General features: G+C 49.0%; 2 protein-coding genes across 25 annotated transcripts in view; one reads left to right on the top strand and one right to left on the bottom strand.

Annotated features, from left to right (window-relative positions):
* Positions 1-6: 6 nt before the first annotated feature.
* On the bottom strand, positions 7-14,582 carry NOXA1 (NADPH oxidase activator 1). Its single transcript, XM_048055938.2, has 15 exons — positions 13,885-14,582; positions 12,434-12,516; positions 11,356-11,464; positions 9,029-9,163; positions 7,867-7,974; positions 7,107-7,166; positions 6,841-6,878; positions 6,194-6,335; positions 4,750-4,803; positions 3,716-3,788; positions 3,488-3,546; positions 2,463-2,632; positions 1,536-1,641; positions 1,330-1,453; positions 7-1,102 (listed from the first exon to the last, which is right to left on the bottom strand). The coding sequence occupies exons 1-15, from the start codon at positions 14,056-14,058 to the stop codon at positions 1,005-1,007; spliced, it is 1,533 nt and encodes a 510-aa protein (XP_047911895.1). The 5' UTR covers positions 14,059-14,582; the 3' UTR covers positions 7-1,004.
* A 129-nt stretch (positions 14,583-14,711) lies between these two features.
* EXD3 (exonuclease 3'-5' domain containing 3) overlaps positions 14,712-16,226 on the top strand; it is a 300,821-nt gene continuing 299,306 nt past the window's right edge. For 20 of the 24 annotated variants that reach the window (XR_010826103.1, XR_010826104.1, XM_066980892.1 and 17 more), the window contains exon 1: positions 14,712-14,848. The gene's annotated coding sequence lies outside the window, so the exon portion shown is untranslated. The remainder of the gene's footprint in view (positions 14,849-16,226) is intronic. The other 4 variants (XM_066980895.1, XM_066980903.1, XM_066980907.1 and 1 more) reach the window with 1 other exon arrangement.

Consider the following 16,226-nt stretch of genomic DNA (forward strand, 5'->3'; position numbering starts at 1 on the left):
GGCTCAGAGTTTATTTTATATTCAAGTTATATAGCTCAGCTTTGTCAGACACTTAATCCACAGCACGTTGCAGCTCCAGGCACTTGAGTATTTTATCTACATCAGCAGAGCCCAGACCATCTCAGCTGCAGGAACCAGACAGTCATTTCAGTCTTTCAAGCTACAGTTACCAGCCCAGTGCTGCACTGCCCAGCCAGACCCCTCCACAATCCCTCCAAGCCTCTGACAAAGCCCAGGGCTGCTGTGAGCAGGGATGTTTCCACAGCTACCTCTCCTCTGCACTGCAAGACCCCTGTCCACACAGCAGTAAAATCCAGGTAGGACTTTTTAAGGGCTTGAAAAAAAAAAAATCAAAGGCATCTGGCCTAATAAATGATCAGAGCCCTTTGGCTCCGGCAGATCCATGATGGTCCTAACCCAGGGTGTTGTCCCATATACCCCACTGCAAAATAGTTACAAAAGCCTTCCAAAAGAGCAGCAGCTCTCTCTAGTGCAGATAAGAATATGTGGACAAGGGCCCCAGGGAGTGCTCTGCCTCCTGCTCACAGTCAGCTTCCCTTTGCTTCATTAGAGTAAGGCTCAGCCTTCCCAGCCTGAACTTTAGCAGCAAGGGAGATGGAGTGAATTCCTCCATGCAAAGGAGAATCTTCCCACCCTGTAGTTTGAGCTCCTGAGCTCTGGCAGACTCCTCTGGTTGCTGCACAGATGTTTCCCATAGCCAAACATCAGATTCTTCCCTCCTCTCTCTGCCCCGTACAAGCAAATCTTTGGCAGTGGAAGCACAGAGGTAAAAATGTCATATCTGGGACCAGGCCATAGTAAATGCTGTCAAATTGCTGGAACAGACGCCATGGGATCTGTTTGTGGCGGTCATCTCCTGTTCAGAGCTCCTGGCTAGGCTGGCTGTGGCCAAATGAGCTGGTACTGGTGTCTCCTACCCCTGGCAGACAGGACTGATGGCAGTGGGCTCCATGTGCAGTCAGGCTGGAGAAGGCTCCTGTTCCCTATGGGAAGGTAGCACCACAATTGGTCTGGGTTGCAAAGCATTTGGGGAAGATGCCAGTCTTGCCATTGCAGTGTCCTTCAAGCCACTCCTCATTCACTGGGGAAACATAAAGAAGCAAGATTAGCTTTGACCCCTAGGAGCAGGATTAGGGAGAGTTTTCATGGCTGGAATTTAACTCTGGGCAAAACCCAGTGCTAGTCTGCACATCCTGAGGGCACAAGCTTGAAACAGCATCGGAGAAGCCATGCACTCCCCAGTCCTTCCCTGCATCACACTCTGAAAGCCTGGCCTGGGACAGCCTGCAGACAGGCCTGGAGAGCTACCTTCAGAGAGAATATCCAGCATGTCGCCCTTGCTGAACTCCAGGTCCCCTGGTCCCTGTGCAGGGTAAGCGTGCTGAGCCAGCATCCGGTAGAGGATGGGTCTGCCTGAGTGGGAGTCCAAGTCCTAGAGCAGAAAGTCAGAATGGAAGTTGCAAGGCAGAGACTAGAGTCCAGCACAGCAGACAAGCTTGTCATGGCCCACGTACCTGGCAGCAGAGGGTGAGCCTGCCATCTGTCAGCTGCTGCCACATCTTCCCTAGATCTTCCTCTCCTGAAACTGCACCCAGTTCTTTGCCATCCGAATGCCTGTAGCTGCAAGGGTTCATTAACATGGCTCAAATCATCTGATTTGAAGACAAGCTTTGAGGTATTTCTAGCCATCTACCATCTTCAGTCTCCAAAGCTCACTTTGTAAACCAGCTCCAGCTTATCACCTTGCACAATGACACGGGGCCATCCTGCATGCTCAGTGGGCAGAAATGGCACTGTTAGGAAGAGATTCACCTCCTTAGACACTTACTTGAGGGGTAGATTCTAACCTCTCATGACTGCACTGCCCGTGTGCCCCTAGGGGTGTCGCCGTCAGTGGGATTTCAGCCCAGGACCAATTAACACTTAGGCCAGACTCCCAGATTGCTCTGCATTGATCCTAGAGTGTCTTAAAGGCTGAGTTGGGCACAAAAAATCCAATATACAGCAGTTGTATATGTACAGAGTTTTTCCTTCTGTTCCCCCATTGGTACAGGTTCTCTGGAAAGAGCCTCCAGTTAAATGACCCCAATTAGGACCCAAGGGAATGGTGTCAAGCTGCGAGAGGGGAGGTTCAGGCTGGATATCAGGAAGAGGTTCTTCACTGAGGGTTGTTGTGCACTGGAACAGTCACAGCACCAAGCTTGTCGGAGTTTAAGAAGCATTTGGACTGTGCTCTTAGTCACATGGTCTGAATTTTTGGGTAGACCTGTGTGGAGCCAGGAGTTGGACTCGATCCTTACGGGTCCCTACCGACTCGGGATATTCTATGATTCTATGGTAATTAAATGTTCCCAGAGACCAGACACAGTCAGCTGCCTGTGTCCTCAGGGAAATCACTGCTGTCACACACTGCAGGGAAGGCATGCACACCGAGAGCCTACCTCAGCCTCCCACGCTCTGCCTGCTGGCTGAAGCGCTCCCGTAGAAGGGCCCGCAGCTCGGGCAGAGACGGCACCTCGCCTGCCCTCACCACCACCATGCACTCGCAACGCACTCGCAGCACAGCTGGTCTGTCCAGGACGGATGAAGCATCTCCTTGGGTGTTTGGGATCTGCAGAGAGATGTGGCAGCATGGACATCCCGGTTATTAAGGAAGCTCATAGCATCAAAATGAAGACCTTAATGTTGGAGGGGGGAGCTATGTGTTCAAAGCCTGGGATCAAATGTTCTTGCCGTGACCCAGAAAGCCTGTTTCTGGGCCTGATCACACAGATACCCCCAACCCCAAACCTATATGAGCAGAGCCCCAAGACCTCCAGCCAGCTGAAGAGGTGCAGCCAAGGCCCCGTGTCCTGCTGCCTTCCGTCAGAAGTACAGCTGACAAAAAATGACTCCAAAATCCCTACAAACATAGGCAGCAAAGACAAGGCAGCAGAGCTGATCTGCAGCTGACACTGCCAGAGAGGTGCTGTCCCCAGGCGGACAGAGGAGCAATTCCAGCTCCATCACACACAGTGGTTGGTAATAACAAAGAAGTGCATTGGAGGACATCATCCCAGAAGAAAGCTAGTGTGAGTGAATTATTGTGGTACCCAGGCTGACAGGGACACAAAATGTCACACTGGCAAGGGACTGCAGGTAGTTCAAAGATTGCTCTCTCTTGCAAAACAGGCTGCAAAGTGTGTGCCTGAGAGCACTGCCATGCCTGGGGCTTCTGGCTCATTGGAAGATGGCAAAAGGGCATTGCCCAGGTAAAATTCAATTTTGGGTTGCCTCACAAAGCTGTACGGTCACAGACATGGGAGTGGTGGAGGAAAGGCCTCTCTGGAATGGCAAAATGGACAGAGGAGGAGGTTTTTTTTTCCCCAGTGGTTTTGGGGCAGCTCAGGAATTTTGGAGGATCTGATCTTTGCACTTTTTACAACCTCCTGAGGCTGTGACAGCGTCAGTTTGTGAAACACCTTACCTCAAAGCCCGTCTGGGAACCAGCATCATTTGCAGAAGCATTCACTCCACCAGGAGATTCTGCAGAACAAGAGCACAGAAACAGACCCTGTAGTCAGCAGAGGCCCCACACAGATCTTCTGCAACCCACTAGCACACAGGCAGCCTCTCCACACACCCCTAAAGCTGGGGGCTTTGGGCACACCAGCTTCACAAAACACCCACTCGGGTCCTTGGCCCAGGAGACTACCTGGTGTCTGCTTCACATGGAGTCGGTTGGGAGGCACCTGGGCAGGAGGGAGAGGAATCCCAATGCTGATCTTCTGCAACAGAACAGCATCAGAAAGGAGTGAGGAGAAGACACCAGAGAGTGAGCAAGGCCAGTGTTCAGGACAGAGCCTGCAACAGGTTATAAATTTCAGGGTGCAACCCCAGAGAGAACCCTAGGGAGACCAGTTCATGAAGCAAATGCCCAAGTGCATGCTATGGCCAGGGATTCATTTGGAGGAAAAAATCGTAGGAATATTAAAACAACCATAAGCTTGAAAAATCTCTCAGAGGCAACTAGGGTCTGAGTCACACCTTGCTGCGTTGGGTTTGGATGAAGAAGAATTGAGATCACGTATGGAGGTGCCTATGGGAGATGAAGGAAGTTTTCCTGAGTCAAAGGTGAGGGTTGAGGGCTTAGGCACATGGCCTCCAGGCAAAAATCTGTGCCTGTTTAAGATATTACTATCCCACTGCAGATTTCCCTGCTTTTGCTCTGCTGGCAAACTAGAACATGCAGACGCTCCTCACCCGCTTCTGTGCTAAGTCTGGTGGCTGTAGACATCAAGGGAACAGGCTGGGGGCTGAACGATCACGTCTCATGCCCTCAGACTCATTGTGACAACAACGTGACAGTTGGTCAGGAGCGCTGTGGCAGCCGCTCCTGTTTGTGTGATCCATCAGCCCACTGCAGATAAGAGACAACAATACCTATATCTGCCTGTGATACAAGCCACTGTGGCCTGGATATGTGTCTAAGCCCCTCCATTTTGCTGTAAAGAGATCAGATGTATAGAAAAAAATCAGCATTTTTCCTGCTTTTAACCCTTCTGTTGTTCCAGTTCAAGAGCACTTAGTCCTCATTTAAGGTGTCTGAGCTCAAACATTGTGTCTGAGCTCAAACACTGTGTTTACCTTACACCACTCTTCTATTCTGTGATAGTCTTACAAACAAATGTCCTGAGTGTATTTCTTAGTCCCTTCCTCTCTCCCTGGGTTGCAAGTTTGTCAGCTCACCCCTTTATCCATCTTTGAGGCAGGCTCCAGAAGAGAGGTCGGTATGCGCAGCTTCTGTAGGACACAAAGCACAGAACTGAGACAGGAGCTGCTGCTGTGGCAGCTCCAGCCTACCAAGTCTGTCTTCTGTTAACACCAGTTTGCAGTGCTTCTGCCCTTGCAAAGCACTGTTGCCTTTTCACCCTATTGCAAATGTGCCCACGGCACGCCCAGGGATGAGCCCAGTATCCCATATGGTTTGTGCTCAGAAACCAGAGAACAAAATCCAAGGGTCCTTTTACATCTTTTTCTGCTGAAAGCAGTGTGGCTACTGGAGTGGCTGTGATGTGACAGACCAAACACCAACCCATGTCCAACACCCTGCTCCTAAAACAGATGCTCAGGGAGAGAAGCAGCAAGGATGTCAAGGGGTACCAGCCCATTTCCTGCGACTCTTATCAATCACTGCTATAGAGCTATTAATTTCAACTGATCACCGAGAGTAATTATGTTTACTTTCTTCCAGTATGTGTAATGTTTTACTCTTCTTGACTTTGAATTTTGTCTGACACTTTACTGACCAGTCAACCAGCATATTCAAATCCTTCTGTAGCTCTTCACTGTTAGCTCCAGGTCTATGCTATGTTGAATGATTTGACTGTCAGTCATGGCACATTATCACCTTAAGAAGCACTGTATCACTACCACTATTACAATATCACTTAAAAATATGCTAAATGCTGAGGTAACATCAGATTCTCTGTTGGGACATCCTTTCTTAAAAACAGACAAACAAAAACACCTGTACATTTATGCCCACCCTTTTTTTCTCTTTTAAGCTGTAATCAGTCCTCAAAGCACTGCCCCTTGTGCTTAACCAGCTCCCTTTTTTTGTGGCTTTATGAACAATCTTTTTATTTATTTATTTGAAATACAGGCTAATGATACGTTTACTGGCTCAACCTAATCCAGGTGTGCACTGACTTTTTCAAAGAACTTACACAGATGTGAGAAATGGCTTATGTCAACAAAATAATTTTCCATGTTGTCATATTTACCTGTTTCTATTCAATCTATTTATAAATTATATCTAGTAAGGGACCAGGCCATCTCCTTGGCTCTGTTAGAACTCCCTGGTGACAAATACTGCTCTAAAACGTGGTCCTTCATGACTGTCATCCTACCAGATTCCACCACAGGAATACATACATCCCATACAGTAGAGAGCACAAATGCCCACAAAGGTGCCCTTGTGGGCACAGAGGTGAATGGGAGAAGCTGATGGGAGCCAAGCGTCAGAGACACCTATGGTTAGTAACTGGTCTGCGGAAATGAGCTCCTGAACTCATCCTCAGCTCTGCAGTGCTATAAATGGGTCCCCAACGATGTGCTCAGTGGACTGCAGTGAGCTTCTGTTCACAGCAGGGCTGTGGTCTCTGCTGGAAAGCCCCTCTGTTTCCCTTACCTGTCCGTCATGTATGGCTGTAGCCCAGCCATCCGCTCCTCTTGCTAGCACAAAGACCAAACTGTTGGCTTTCACTGCCAACTTCTCTGAGTCCTCAAGGTAATAATTGGACAAAACTCGATAGTAGCCCGATTCACGGTCTCTGGAAAGAAAGAATGAAAATAATGATAAACATCTTCCAGATCAAAACAATGACTAAATTCAGCCTTGAAGTTCTGTTGGTACAAGATCACCAAACCAAACGACTTTCATGATTTTTGAACCAGGTAGTGAACACACTTTGTCCTGGAAACTACGACTAGACAGCTGAGTAGCCTCTGCCACTGACCTGAGCAGGTTCTACAGCCTCTCCGCTCCCATTTCCCAGCCACATGATTCTTGCCTGTATCCCAAAATCATTGAATCAGTTCTTTCAAACTGCCCTGATATCTTTACATAAGAGGTGCTACTGAACTGTCAAACTCTTTTCAGTTGCAGTATCTCTCGCAGCCACAAACCTTTGTGCATTTTGTATCCACCCCACCCTTTGGGGGAGGTGGCTGTGGATCATAAAGAGTCCTCAAACAAAGACATCAGAGGACAAAACGCAACTTTCTGAGCAGAAATAGTAAGAGCAGAGTTAGACCAGGCTGGAACTGAACACTTACCGTACAGCATCAGCACTGGGTTCATAAAAGCCCTGTTTCTGTGGGGGAAACAACAGAATCTATTTATAACAGCATGTAATATAGCAAAGGCACTGTCTTATTTACTGTCCCTCTGAATGGGGTAGACCTTCACATGTGGTATTTTCTGTCTTCCCCTTTTAACCACATTCATCATACACTCTTACCATGACAGAGTTAGGATCTGAAGCCCTACATGGAGCTCCATGACTGCTCCATTCCACCTTTCACAGCTATGTCCTGCTCACCTGGGGCCTGAGAGGTTCAAAGCCAATGTACTCATCATTGGGAATGATGGACGAGATCACCTGTGGGAGAAAAAAAATGTGAATCCAAGGTGGATGAAGAGATTTCCTGCAAGATTATCCACTCAGACCCCCTTCATAAAGTAGGGCCATGCACATAGTGGAAAATGAGAGCTAGACTCCCAAAAGAGCTTCAGCTGTTTTTGTCCGTTTTTTTCATTGTTCCGAAGTTCTTCAAAAGTATGTGAGTGAATTACTTTCCTGTTCCTTTATTCATGTAAGAGCTCTATGGCCTATGGCACTTCTGATGAATGCACTGGGCACAGAAGGGATCAGAGAAATTCTCTGCTGACTTGCATTAAAGTATGTGGCAAAGCATTTGTCTCCTGAACACACGTTTGTCCCAGTGGGAATGCAGCAGTGAGTAGGAGCAAGCTGGAGGAAAGCACTCCTTTGAAAATGTCGTTGTCAGCACAAGGTTCCCTAAGCACACTCAGCTTTTTCAGAGTTTAAGTGACTCAGATTCAAAGCTTTTTTTAGCAGCAATGTGCGATTTTGATAGAAGAGGTGTCAATTCTAACAGATTTTGATTTGTGTGTCTAAGATGCCTTGACTCGCTGCAAGTCCTGACGGTTCTGCCATTGGGTCTCCACTAGTGCACTGACTGATTGCTGGAGTGTCCAGCAATAATGCTCTCTGGAGATGTCAGGAGGTGGAATTTTTATATGCTTGCTCTTAATCTTAATCTAAACATGTCTTTTACCTTGGGTTTACCCAGGAAATCTTTTGAATCCAGCTGTTCAACTTCCTTCTTCCGTGGTCTGAAAAATTCTCCAAGGGGAACCTGCATAGGCTCTAAAAACAGATGATTCTAGGGCAGGGAAAGAAGATAAAGGAAAACCATCAGTTAATATTAAATGAAATGTGGCAGCAGTGAAAAGCAAGTATAGCTTCTGTGTGTGTGTGAAACCAGCTCCAGGAAGACAATGGAGCAAAAAATCTAGCTGTGAACTTGAAAAAGGTCACTCAGGTTTAACAAGCACATGAAAATTAAGAGTGCAGTAGCCACTGCCTAGTGTTTAATCAAAGGCTGACCCTGTCAGCATGGGATGGGTGGGAAGGGAGGGCAGTAGAGTAAGGCTTATTAAAAAAATCTCTGAGCAGTTTGATTTCTGATGGTTTTGTTTTGTCAGTCTATGCAACCAATGAGTATCATGCAAACAGCAAATGTAAATCATATGCTAATGTAAAATGCAGTCATGATGCTAAAAGAGATGGTCAGATTTAAAAAGTGATAAATCTTTAGAAATCTTTAGAAAGGATACAAGTAAGATAAGGACCTATGGAGGTAGGAAAATAGTGGATCCTCCAGGGAAAGTAAATTGGAGACCTCTAAGTTGTTCCTGATCATAAAAAAGTCTAACCGAAAAGTATTATTTAGAACCAGCTCCGTAAACTTGATTACACTCTATTCAAGCTCTAAATGTGATCGCCATTTATGTCTGAGCTGCTACTAATTATCACTGAGGCCAAAAGGATTCAAAAAAGTCAGACAGTTTCATGAAAAGTGAGACCATCAAAATCTGCACTTGAAGGGGTACTGCAGTTAAACACTCCAGAAGACAACTTGTTTTATAGTATACGTATGAATATAACTAAGCTCCTGAACAGCAGGGACTAGAAAGTACCCTCCCCAACCTGAGAGGTTATCCCACAATTCCCAACTCTGGTGTTTCTGTGGAATTACTAGATTAGCTGAAATTTGGTAGAGCATCACACAGAAATGGCTTAGACTGTCCCCAGGAGACCAAGCAGGTGGGTTGACAGGAAAACCTGAACAGATACAATAATTAGCATGTTTTTATCTTGGATTTATCATCTTGAGCCAAAGGCACACCCCCAGGAGCCCACAGACGTGGTCTTACCTGCACCTGCTCAAGGGCCAAGGCCAACATTGCTGTTCTTCCTTCAGGTCTCCACACGACAGCCTTGTCTAGGGTGACTCTGGCTTCCTGCCACTGCTGCAGCCGGCACTGCGCTGCTGCAGTGCTGTACAGCACCTGAGGCCAGCAAGGAGGGAGCAGAGCTGTCTGCCTGCTGCTCAGAGGGCTGCAGCTGAGCAACCACCCAGTGCAACCTACAAAGCTCAGCCAAGCAAGATGGACCTGGCACAGAAACACTGTGAATATGGCAGCAGCACAAACCTGCTCCCCTGATTACAGGAGAGGCACTGTGAGGAGCACAGCTGAAAAAAAAATCATAATCAGAGTGGAAAGAGATAAAAGCTGTACTCCCAGCTGGGAGCTGGCAGTCCAGTTCTGTTCAAGACAAGGAGTGGCATGGGGAAGAGCAGATGAACACTCTGCTACCACACAGGTTTTGATCTTATTCCTTCCGTGTCTAAGAAGCCAGTGAGGACTTCCTTGGCAAGCTGCATGGGTTCTTTTATGCATGTAACTAGGTAATATTTTTTGCTGTGCAGAATTACTCTGATTCTCTTTTGCTTTGGGATAACTTAACTAAAATTGTTGTCCATTGCAGTGGGCTCTGAATGCGTAAGTTGTTAGCTGTAGCTTGTTACCCAGCATGTAAGTACACTCTTTGCTGAAGTGGCAAAGTGTGGAAGTATCACAAACTGGGTGTCAGGAAGCCTCAATTTATATGCTTAAGTAAGAGGACGATAACTCTTTCCTTCTTGTCACTGGCCAACAGTTAGTGTACAGAAACGCTGCTGGCCTACAAGACAGAAGTGTGGCCAAATAGCCTCCCTCCAATTTCTTACTATTTTACGTGATGGTTATCAGTTTGTAAACTGCTTTGTGTATCTGGATGTGAGCTGTGCTTGGGACAGATGTGCAGGTAGTAGGATGCTTTTCCTTCACTCCTTCATCACAATAGAAAATTGTTCTTTCGGGGTAGAATGGTCATGTTGAACGCCTATTGGAACTGCAGAGGTACTCCCTCTTGGAAAGACAAGGCAGCAGCTTTCACTCAGCTCAGTAGAGGTACTACAGCCCTGAAAGAGGCAAAAAATCTCAGGATTTCTAAACCATCCACCAAAATTTCCTTTGCTTTGAGAGGATCAGATACAGCCTTTGAGAGGCCGTACCTGGGGAAAGCTGATGGCACAGTTCTGCAGAAGGCTTTTGTCTGCATAATTTGTACAATGAGCTGCAGGTAGATGTCAGAGTGAAATAGAAATGAATCAGGATGTAGATCCTGAGTTCAGGGTGTCAGCACCGTGAGGGCACACATCCTGGTAATACGTAGAGCATGTGGAGCAAGGGACTGGATATTCATATCAAAGAGCACCAACTTCCTCCTAATGAAACTGGGCACTCCTGTAGCCCTGTGCTTTTTAAAGGGAACCTATTATTTCTAGGTGTGTCTGAGCTCAAAGAAAGCAGTACTGTGGCACTGAAACTGTTAAAAACAGTAAGGTTTGGGTAGTGTTACAGATGCCAAGGATAGCTTCTTCCTGCCAGGTATAATGAGCACAGAAATTAAACAAGGCTGAATGACTGGTTCATGGGCATGCTTGATTTGAGTTGCACAATGACTGCTCTTGCAGGAGTAAGGGATTAAATACTCATTTCCTGTATCTACTTTTCTGTCTGTGTGCAAGAACTCAGGACAGAACACAAAATGAACCCTCGCAGTAATGCACGCACAGTTTCAAGGAGTCATTTACAATCTCAATATTACCAACATTTATAATCAGTTCAGACAGACTTTTATGAACAGGATGTGGCAGGTCATCTCTGTGGAAAAATATAAAAGCTGCAGCGTGAAGTGTTACAGAAGCAATATGCAGCTTGATGCCCAGTATGTAGGTTAGACAGAGATAATTTTGAGACAAGTTGCTACGTTTGGAAAGATGGCTTTTGTGCACATGAGCTTTTTAAAAATCTTCATTCTGGACAAATTTTTTTCCTATCTGTCTATACTTCAACCTAACTTTCATGCATATTTATGCAAGTAAGCTTAAAAAAAAAAAGGCAAATTCCTGGGGATCTGCTCCAAACAATTTCACTTTTCAAACAGTAATTTGTTAAACTCTTCAGAGATGACATTGTTGTATGACCTTTTTTTACTTTTTTAAGGGAACTTAATTATAAAAGCACAAACAGAAATTTCTTACTGTCCTAATGTACTGTCTTGAAAAGCTCTTGGGTTACTAGTGCCTACTGCTGAAAACACGATGAATACCCCCAACAGAGGGGAAAGATGACTGAGACAGGTTGGCCCTTACCTCCCATGCATAGAGAATGTGCCTCAGCCCCAGCTGCTTGTAATCAATGAAGGGATTTTGTCTTAGATGACTGAAGGCCATCTGATAGTCAGAGAGAGCTTCTTCGTACCTACAATGCAGAGATGACAGGTGAAACTGAGACTTAAAAAAGCTAAAGACTCTAATACGAAGTTCAAGAATCAAACTAGCAATGTATTCTTCCTGAAAGGCTAGATGAAGAGAGATGCACCACAGACATGTCGTCCTGTGACCACAAAACTTCCTGTCCTATTGGGTAGTTCCTACCTATTGGGTAGTTCATACAAAATGAACACGGTGCATCTCTTCTCTAGGATTATCTGCATTATTTTACTATTTGGGATAAACAATAGGCTTTGATACCTGAAGCACAGTTGCATTGCCAAGGATGAGAAAATGTAAAGAACAAAGGTTAACAAATGGCATAAGCTCCATCACCTGATGGTGAGCATACATGAATGGCCAGAGCACTGCTAGTAGAAGTCTGGAGAAACTCTAAAGATAAGGAGGGGATTAGTCTGAATTTATACCAGCTATACAACCGAAATCAAAACAGGTTCCCACTGAGGTTTCAGGCTATGAAATGTGGGAAGGGCTGTGCAGTGGTTACCTGATCAAGAGCTGGAGGGGGAGCAGCTCTAGGCCAGGGCAGGGCACTACCATCCATGAGCCTGCCAGCAGACTGTGTTTTTGGGAAGGCCAAACTCGCATATAACATGCGAAGACACACCAACTAGTGCAATTATATTTTCATTCCCAGTGAAAAACTGGATGGCAATATAATCTCCCATCACTCCTGCATATAGGAGTGGCTTCTTTCTCTGTGTGTACATGACAATAATGTCACATTAGCCAGCTCTGGGGTCCTGGAGTTGTGCAGCTCACATTTTCTCAGTTCTCCTGTGTAAATGGGAGGTAACACTTGCTGACGTGTGACATGGTTTACAAGGCCAAATCAGACCTTATGAACTGCTTAAAATTACTGGAGGAGTGAATTTTAGGAATAACTTTTTAGTAAAAGGAGAAAACCAGAGAATGAACAGGCAAGAGCATCACTTACATTTCCAACTGCAGATAAACGAACCCCCTCTGAAAGTAGCCAACAGCGAGGGAGTTGTCCTTGGTAACTGTTTTATTGAATGCCTAAAAAGAAAAACACAGATATCCTGGGGGTCAGTTAGGATCTCTTATGTCAGTGTCTGGGCATATGTACCCAGCGGGGTGCAGAAGCCATCCCTGGGCTTGTGACCAGCTTGTCTTGTCTAAGAAATGTGGGGCTGTGATCCAGGCCGAAGGGCAGGAGATGGCTTCAAGTCACCTTTCAGGTCTTGGCTCTGTATGAGATAAGCTTCAGGATTTTATCCTTCCTTGGGAAAACAGACTGACAGTAACAAATGAACCATGTTTGCCACATGAGGTTTTGTAATCTGCAGAGCCTGTTGCCTTGAGCAGAGCTTGCCCTGATAACTGGCTGTTTGAAATGCCTGTGGTGATGAGCGTGTAAAGGGAGAAAATTGAAGGGGTTCACAAACTGCATCTACAAATTGGTATTTCTGATCCCAGTTTCCCAGCTGAGTAGAGGTAAGTACCAGGAAAGCTGGTAACAGCATGTAAGCAGTGGTTCAAAGTGGTTTCCCGCTCTGCTTTGTACTAGTACCTTTCTGATAAAGCTAGGAGGTGTGTCCTACACTTACCATTGCAATGAGATGGTGTGTAGATAATGAATCAAGCCTGCAACCCCAGACTTTCCTTACATTGTGTAAACAGGGACAGCACCGCAATGGGGAAAATACGTTGCAGGACATTAAGGAGTGACTGTGCTCCTCGGCAGAGGTGGCTGGCCTCTCCCATGACTCAGCCAGCACACTTTACTTTGTCTGCTCTACCGTGCTATAAAAGACAAAATAAACAACCAACCGTTGGTGTAAGCAGAAGCGTAACTGATCTGCTTCCCCGTAGGTGCCCGTTTATTGGGGCTGGAAACAGGCTCTCGGGCACCACCACGCTGCTGTCTCGCAGCGATGGCCCTGCTCGGTGCTGCCCCAGTTCTGCCCCAGCCCCTTCCAGCACAGCCTGCGCTCCTCTTTGTGCTGTTTAAGACAAAGTATTTATATACATCTCTTTGTTGGGCTGCTGATAGAGAGACATGCAGACAGGCTGGCTGCTAGATGCTGAAACAGTTTATCTCAGCACACTTCTCAGGTAGCTAGCTCACTTTCCAAAAGACAAGGGTAGTCCAGGATAGCAACTTATTTTGGAGAAATCTTAGCTCGTGCGGGATTACTTAGGGATGCACAGAGCTGCAGCGCTCCCTGTTTTATCCCCACACCATCACCACTCACACCCAAGCTATCAGCCCAACGTGCTGAGTAAGGAGCACTGGATTTAAAGTAGTTTGAGAAAGGTGTCTCAGAAGAGTGCCTACAAGCACTAATCCCCCAGGAATCAAGGTGAGGAAAGCGCCATCCGCCCCAGACAGAGCCCGGCCCCAGCCTGCCGCCAGCCCCTCACCCGCAGGGCCTCCTCCAGCCTCCCGGCCCGCAGGTGCACGCAGCCGATGTTGAAGCAGATCCTGGACGGCGGCTCCTCGATGCCGCAGAAGATGTCCAACGCCGCGTCCCAGTCGCCGCCGTCCGCCGCCAGCACTCCCTGGTGCCAGCGCCTCAGCAGCTCCCGGTAGGCCATGGCCTGCGCCCTCCGGCCCCGCGGCTCCCAGCCGGCGCCCCGGCGAGGAGCGGGCGCTGCCCCGGGCGGGAGGCGCTGAGGAGGGAGGCGGCCGCCGCGCCCAGCGCCCTCCTTCCCGGGGCCGGCGGGGGGAGGCCAGAGGCCGGGAGCCGGCCCCGCTGCCGCCCCGTAGGTCCCGCTGCGTGGGGCGCGGGGGCCCCGCGGGCCCGGCCGTGCTTCGGGGGAGAAGGGCGAGGTGAGAGGGCGAGGGGCGCACGGCGCCGGCTCCGCTTGGCCATGGCAGCGAAGGGCGGCTCAGAAAGCCCCCCGAGTAGAATCTCCGGCGGTGCCGCTGGCGGGGCACGGGCAGGGGCAGGACCGGCACGGCCCGCGAGGCGTTGGTTTTATTCGGTGAAATACAGATTTATTGTCACGGCCGCATCTGGGTGCACCTCAAGCAGGGCACGCGCAGCGGGTCAGTACGGGAAACTCTCGGGTCAGTACGGTACATTCCCCTCACACTCACACACACAGACTCACACACGCGGTACATTCCCCTCACACACACAGACTCACACACGCGGTACATTCCCCTCACACACACAGACTCGCACTCACACACACACACCGGGTTTGTTCGCAGGCTTGTTACGGGCATCGGCGCCCCCTGCAGGCGCCGCGCCGCGGTCGGTGCTGCCGCCAAGGGGGGCCGGCGGGGCGGCGGCACCGGGCGCCGGGGGTTCCGCGCCGAGCCCAGCCGAGCCGAGCCGAGCCGCGGGCCCCGCGGGGGGGCGGCTCCGAGCGGCGGCAGGTGAGCGGCTCGCGGTGTCGGGGCGGGGGGGGACGGACCCGGAGCCTCGGGAGCGCGAGGGGCGGGCGGGCCGCAGCCGGGATAGAGCCGCGCGGCCTCGGTCGGGCCCCCGGTGCTGCCTCGGGGCTGAGGGGGAGCCTGGGGGCTGGAGGCTGGGGCGGAGGAGGCCGGGCAGCGGCGGCGGCTCGGGGGGGAAGCGGCTGCCGAGGGGGAGCTGCCGGGGCGCAGCTCCGCGCCTCGGTGCCGGCAGGCTCGCCGTGCGTGACCCGCTGCGTGGCTCGCGGGCGGCCCCGGTGGTTGCCGAGGGCGAGTTGGCCGCGGTCAGCGGAAGCCAGGGGCGCCCTGCCGTAGGCAGCGACGGCAGCGCTGTGCCTTCAAACGAAGAGGCTTAGTTTTAAAACCCGCTGGCCGAGTTCCATCTTACTGATTTTTAAATACTTTTGGAAAGTCGGGGGAACAGTTCAGCGGGGTTGGAAGTGCCACAAGTGTTGTCCGTGCACGTGGAAAGATGAAACGTGTTGTAGGGGGGGAAAACTGTACGTTTGGTAACCTGATGTCTGTTGCAGGATTAAGATAAAATAGGAGGTGACCGTCCCCCTGTTCTCTGCTCTGGTGAGGCCGCACCTCGAGTGCTGGGTTCAGCTTTGGGCCCCTCACTACGAGAAGGACATCGAGGCCCTGGAGCGTGTCCAGAGAAGGGCTACGGAGCTGGTGAAGGGCCTGGGACACAAGTCCTGTGAGGAGCGGCTGAGGGAACTGGGGGTGTTTGGTCTGGAGAAGAGGAGGCTCAGGGGAGACCTCATTGCTCTCTGCAACTGCCTGAAAGGAAGGTGTGGGGAGCTGGGGGTCGGCCTCTTCTCACAGGTAACCAGTGATAGGACTGGAGGGAATGGCCTCAAGTTGCACCAGGGGAGGTTCAGGTTGGAAATGAGGAGACATTTCCTCTCAGAAAGAGCGGTCAGGCATTGGGACGGGTTGCCCAGGGAGGTGGTGGCGTCACCGTCCCTGGGGGTGTTTAAGGAAAGGTTGGACATGGTGCTGAGGGACATGGCTTAGTGGGTGACATTGGTGGTAGGGGTGTGGTTGGACCAGATGATCTTGGAGGGCTTTTCCAACCCTAATGATTGTATGATTCTGTGATTCAATGATGAATGTAGATACTAAAGACCAAGAGACATGCTTATAAAATACTTTTTTTTTCTTTTCTAATAAACCTCATGTCCCCTCTTGGGAAGAGATTTCAAGATCCAATTAAGTCAATTATTATTATCTTGACTGTCACGGACTTGAAATTCTCTGAGGAACTTGATTCTATCGCGATGTGGCAATTTGATTAAACAAAGATACTGTTGTATGGCAGTGAGGCAAAAGTGCAGAA

The sequence above is a fragment of the Anser cygnoides genome, chromosome 20 (genome assembly GCF_040182565.1).
Source record: "Anser cygnoides isolate HZ-2024a breed goose chromosome 20, Taihu_goose_T2T_genome, whole genome shotgun sequence".
Lineage (NCBI taxonomy): Eukaryota > Metazoa > Chordata > Aves > Anseriformes > Anatidae > Anser > Anser cygnoides.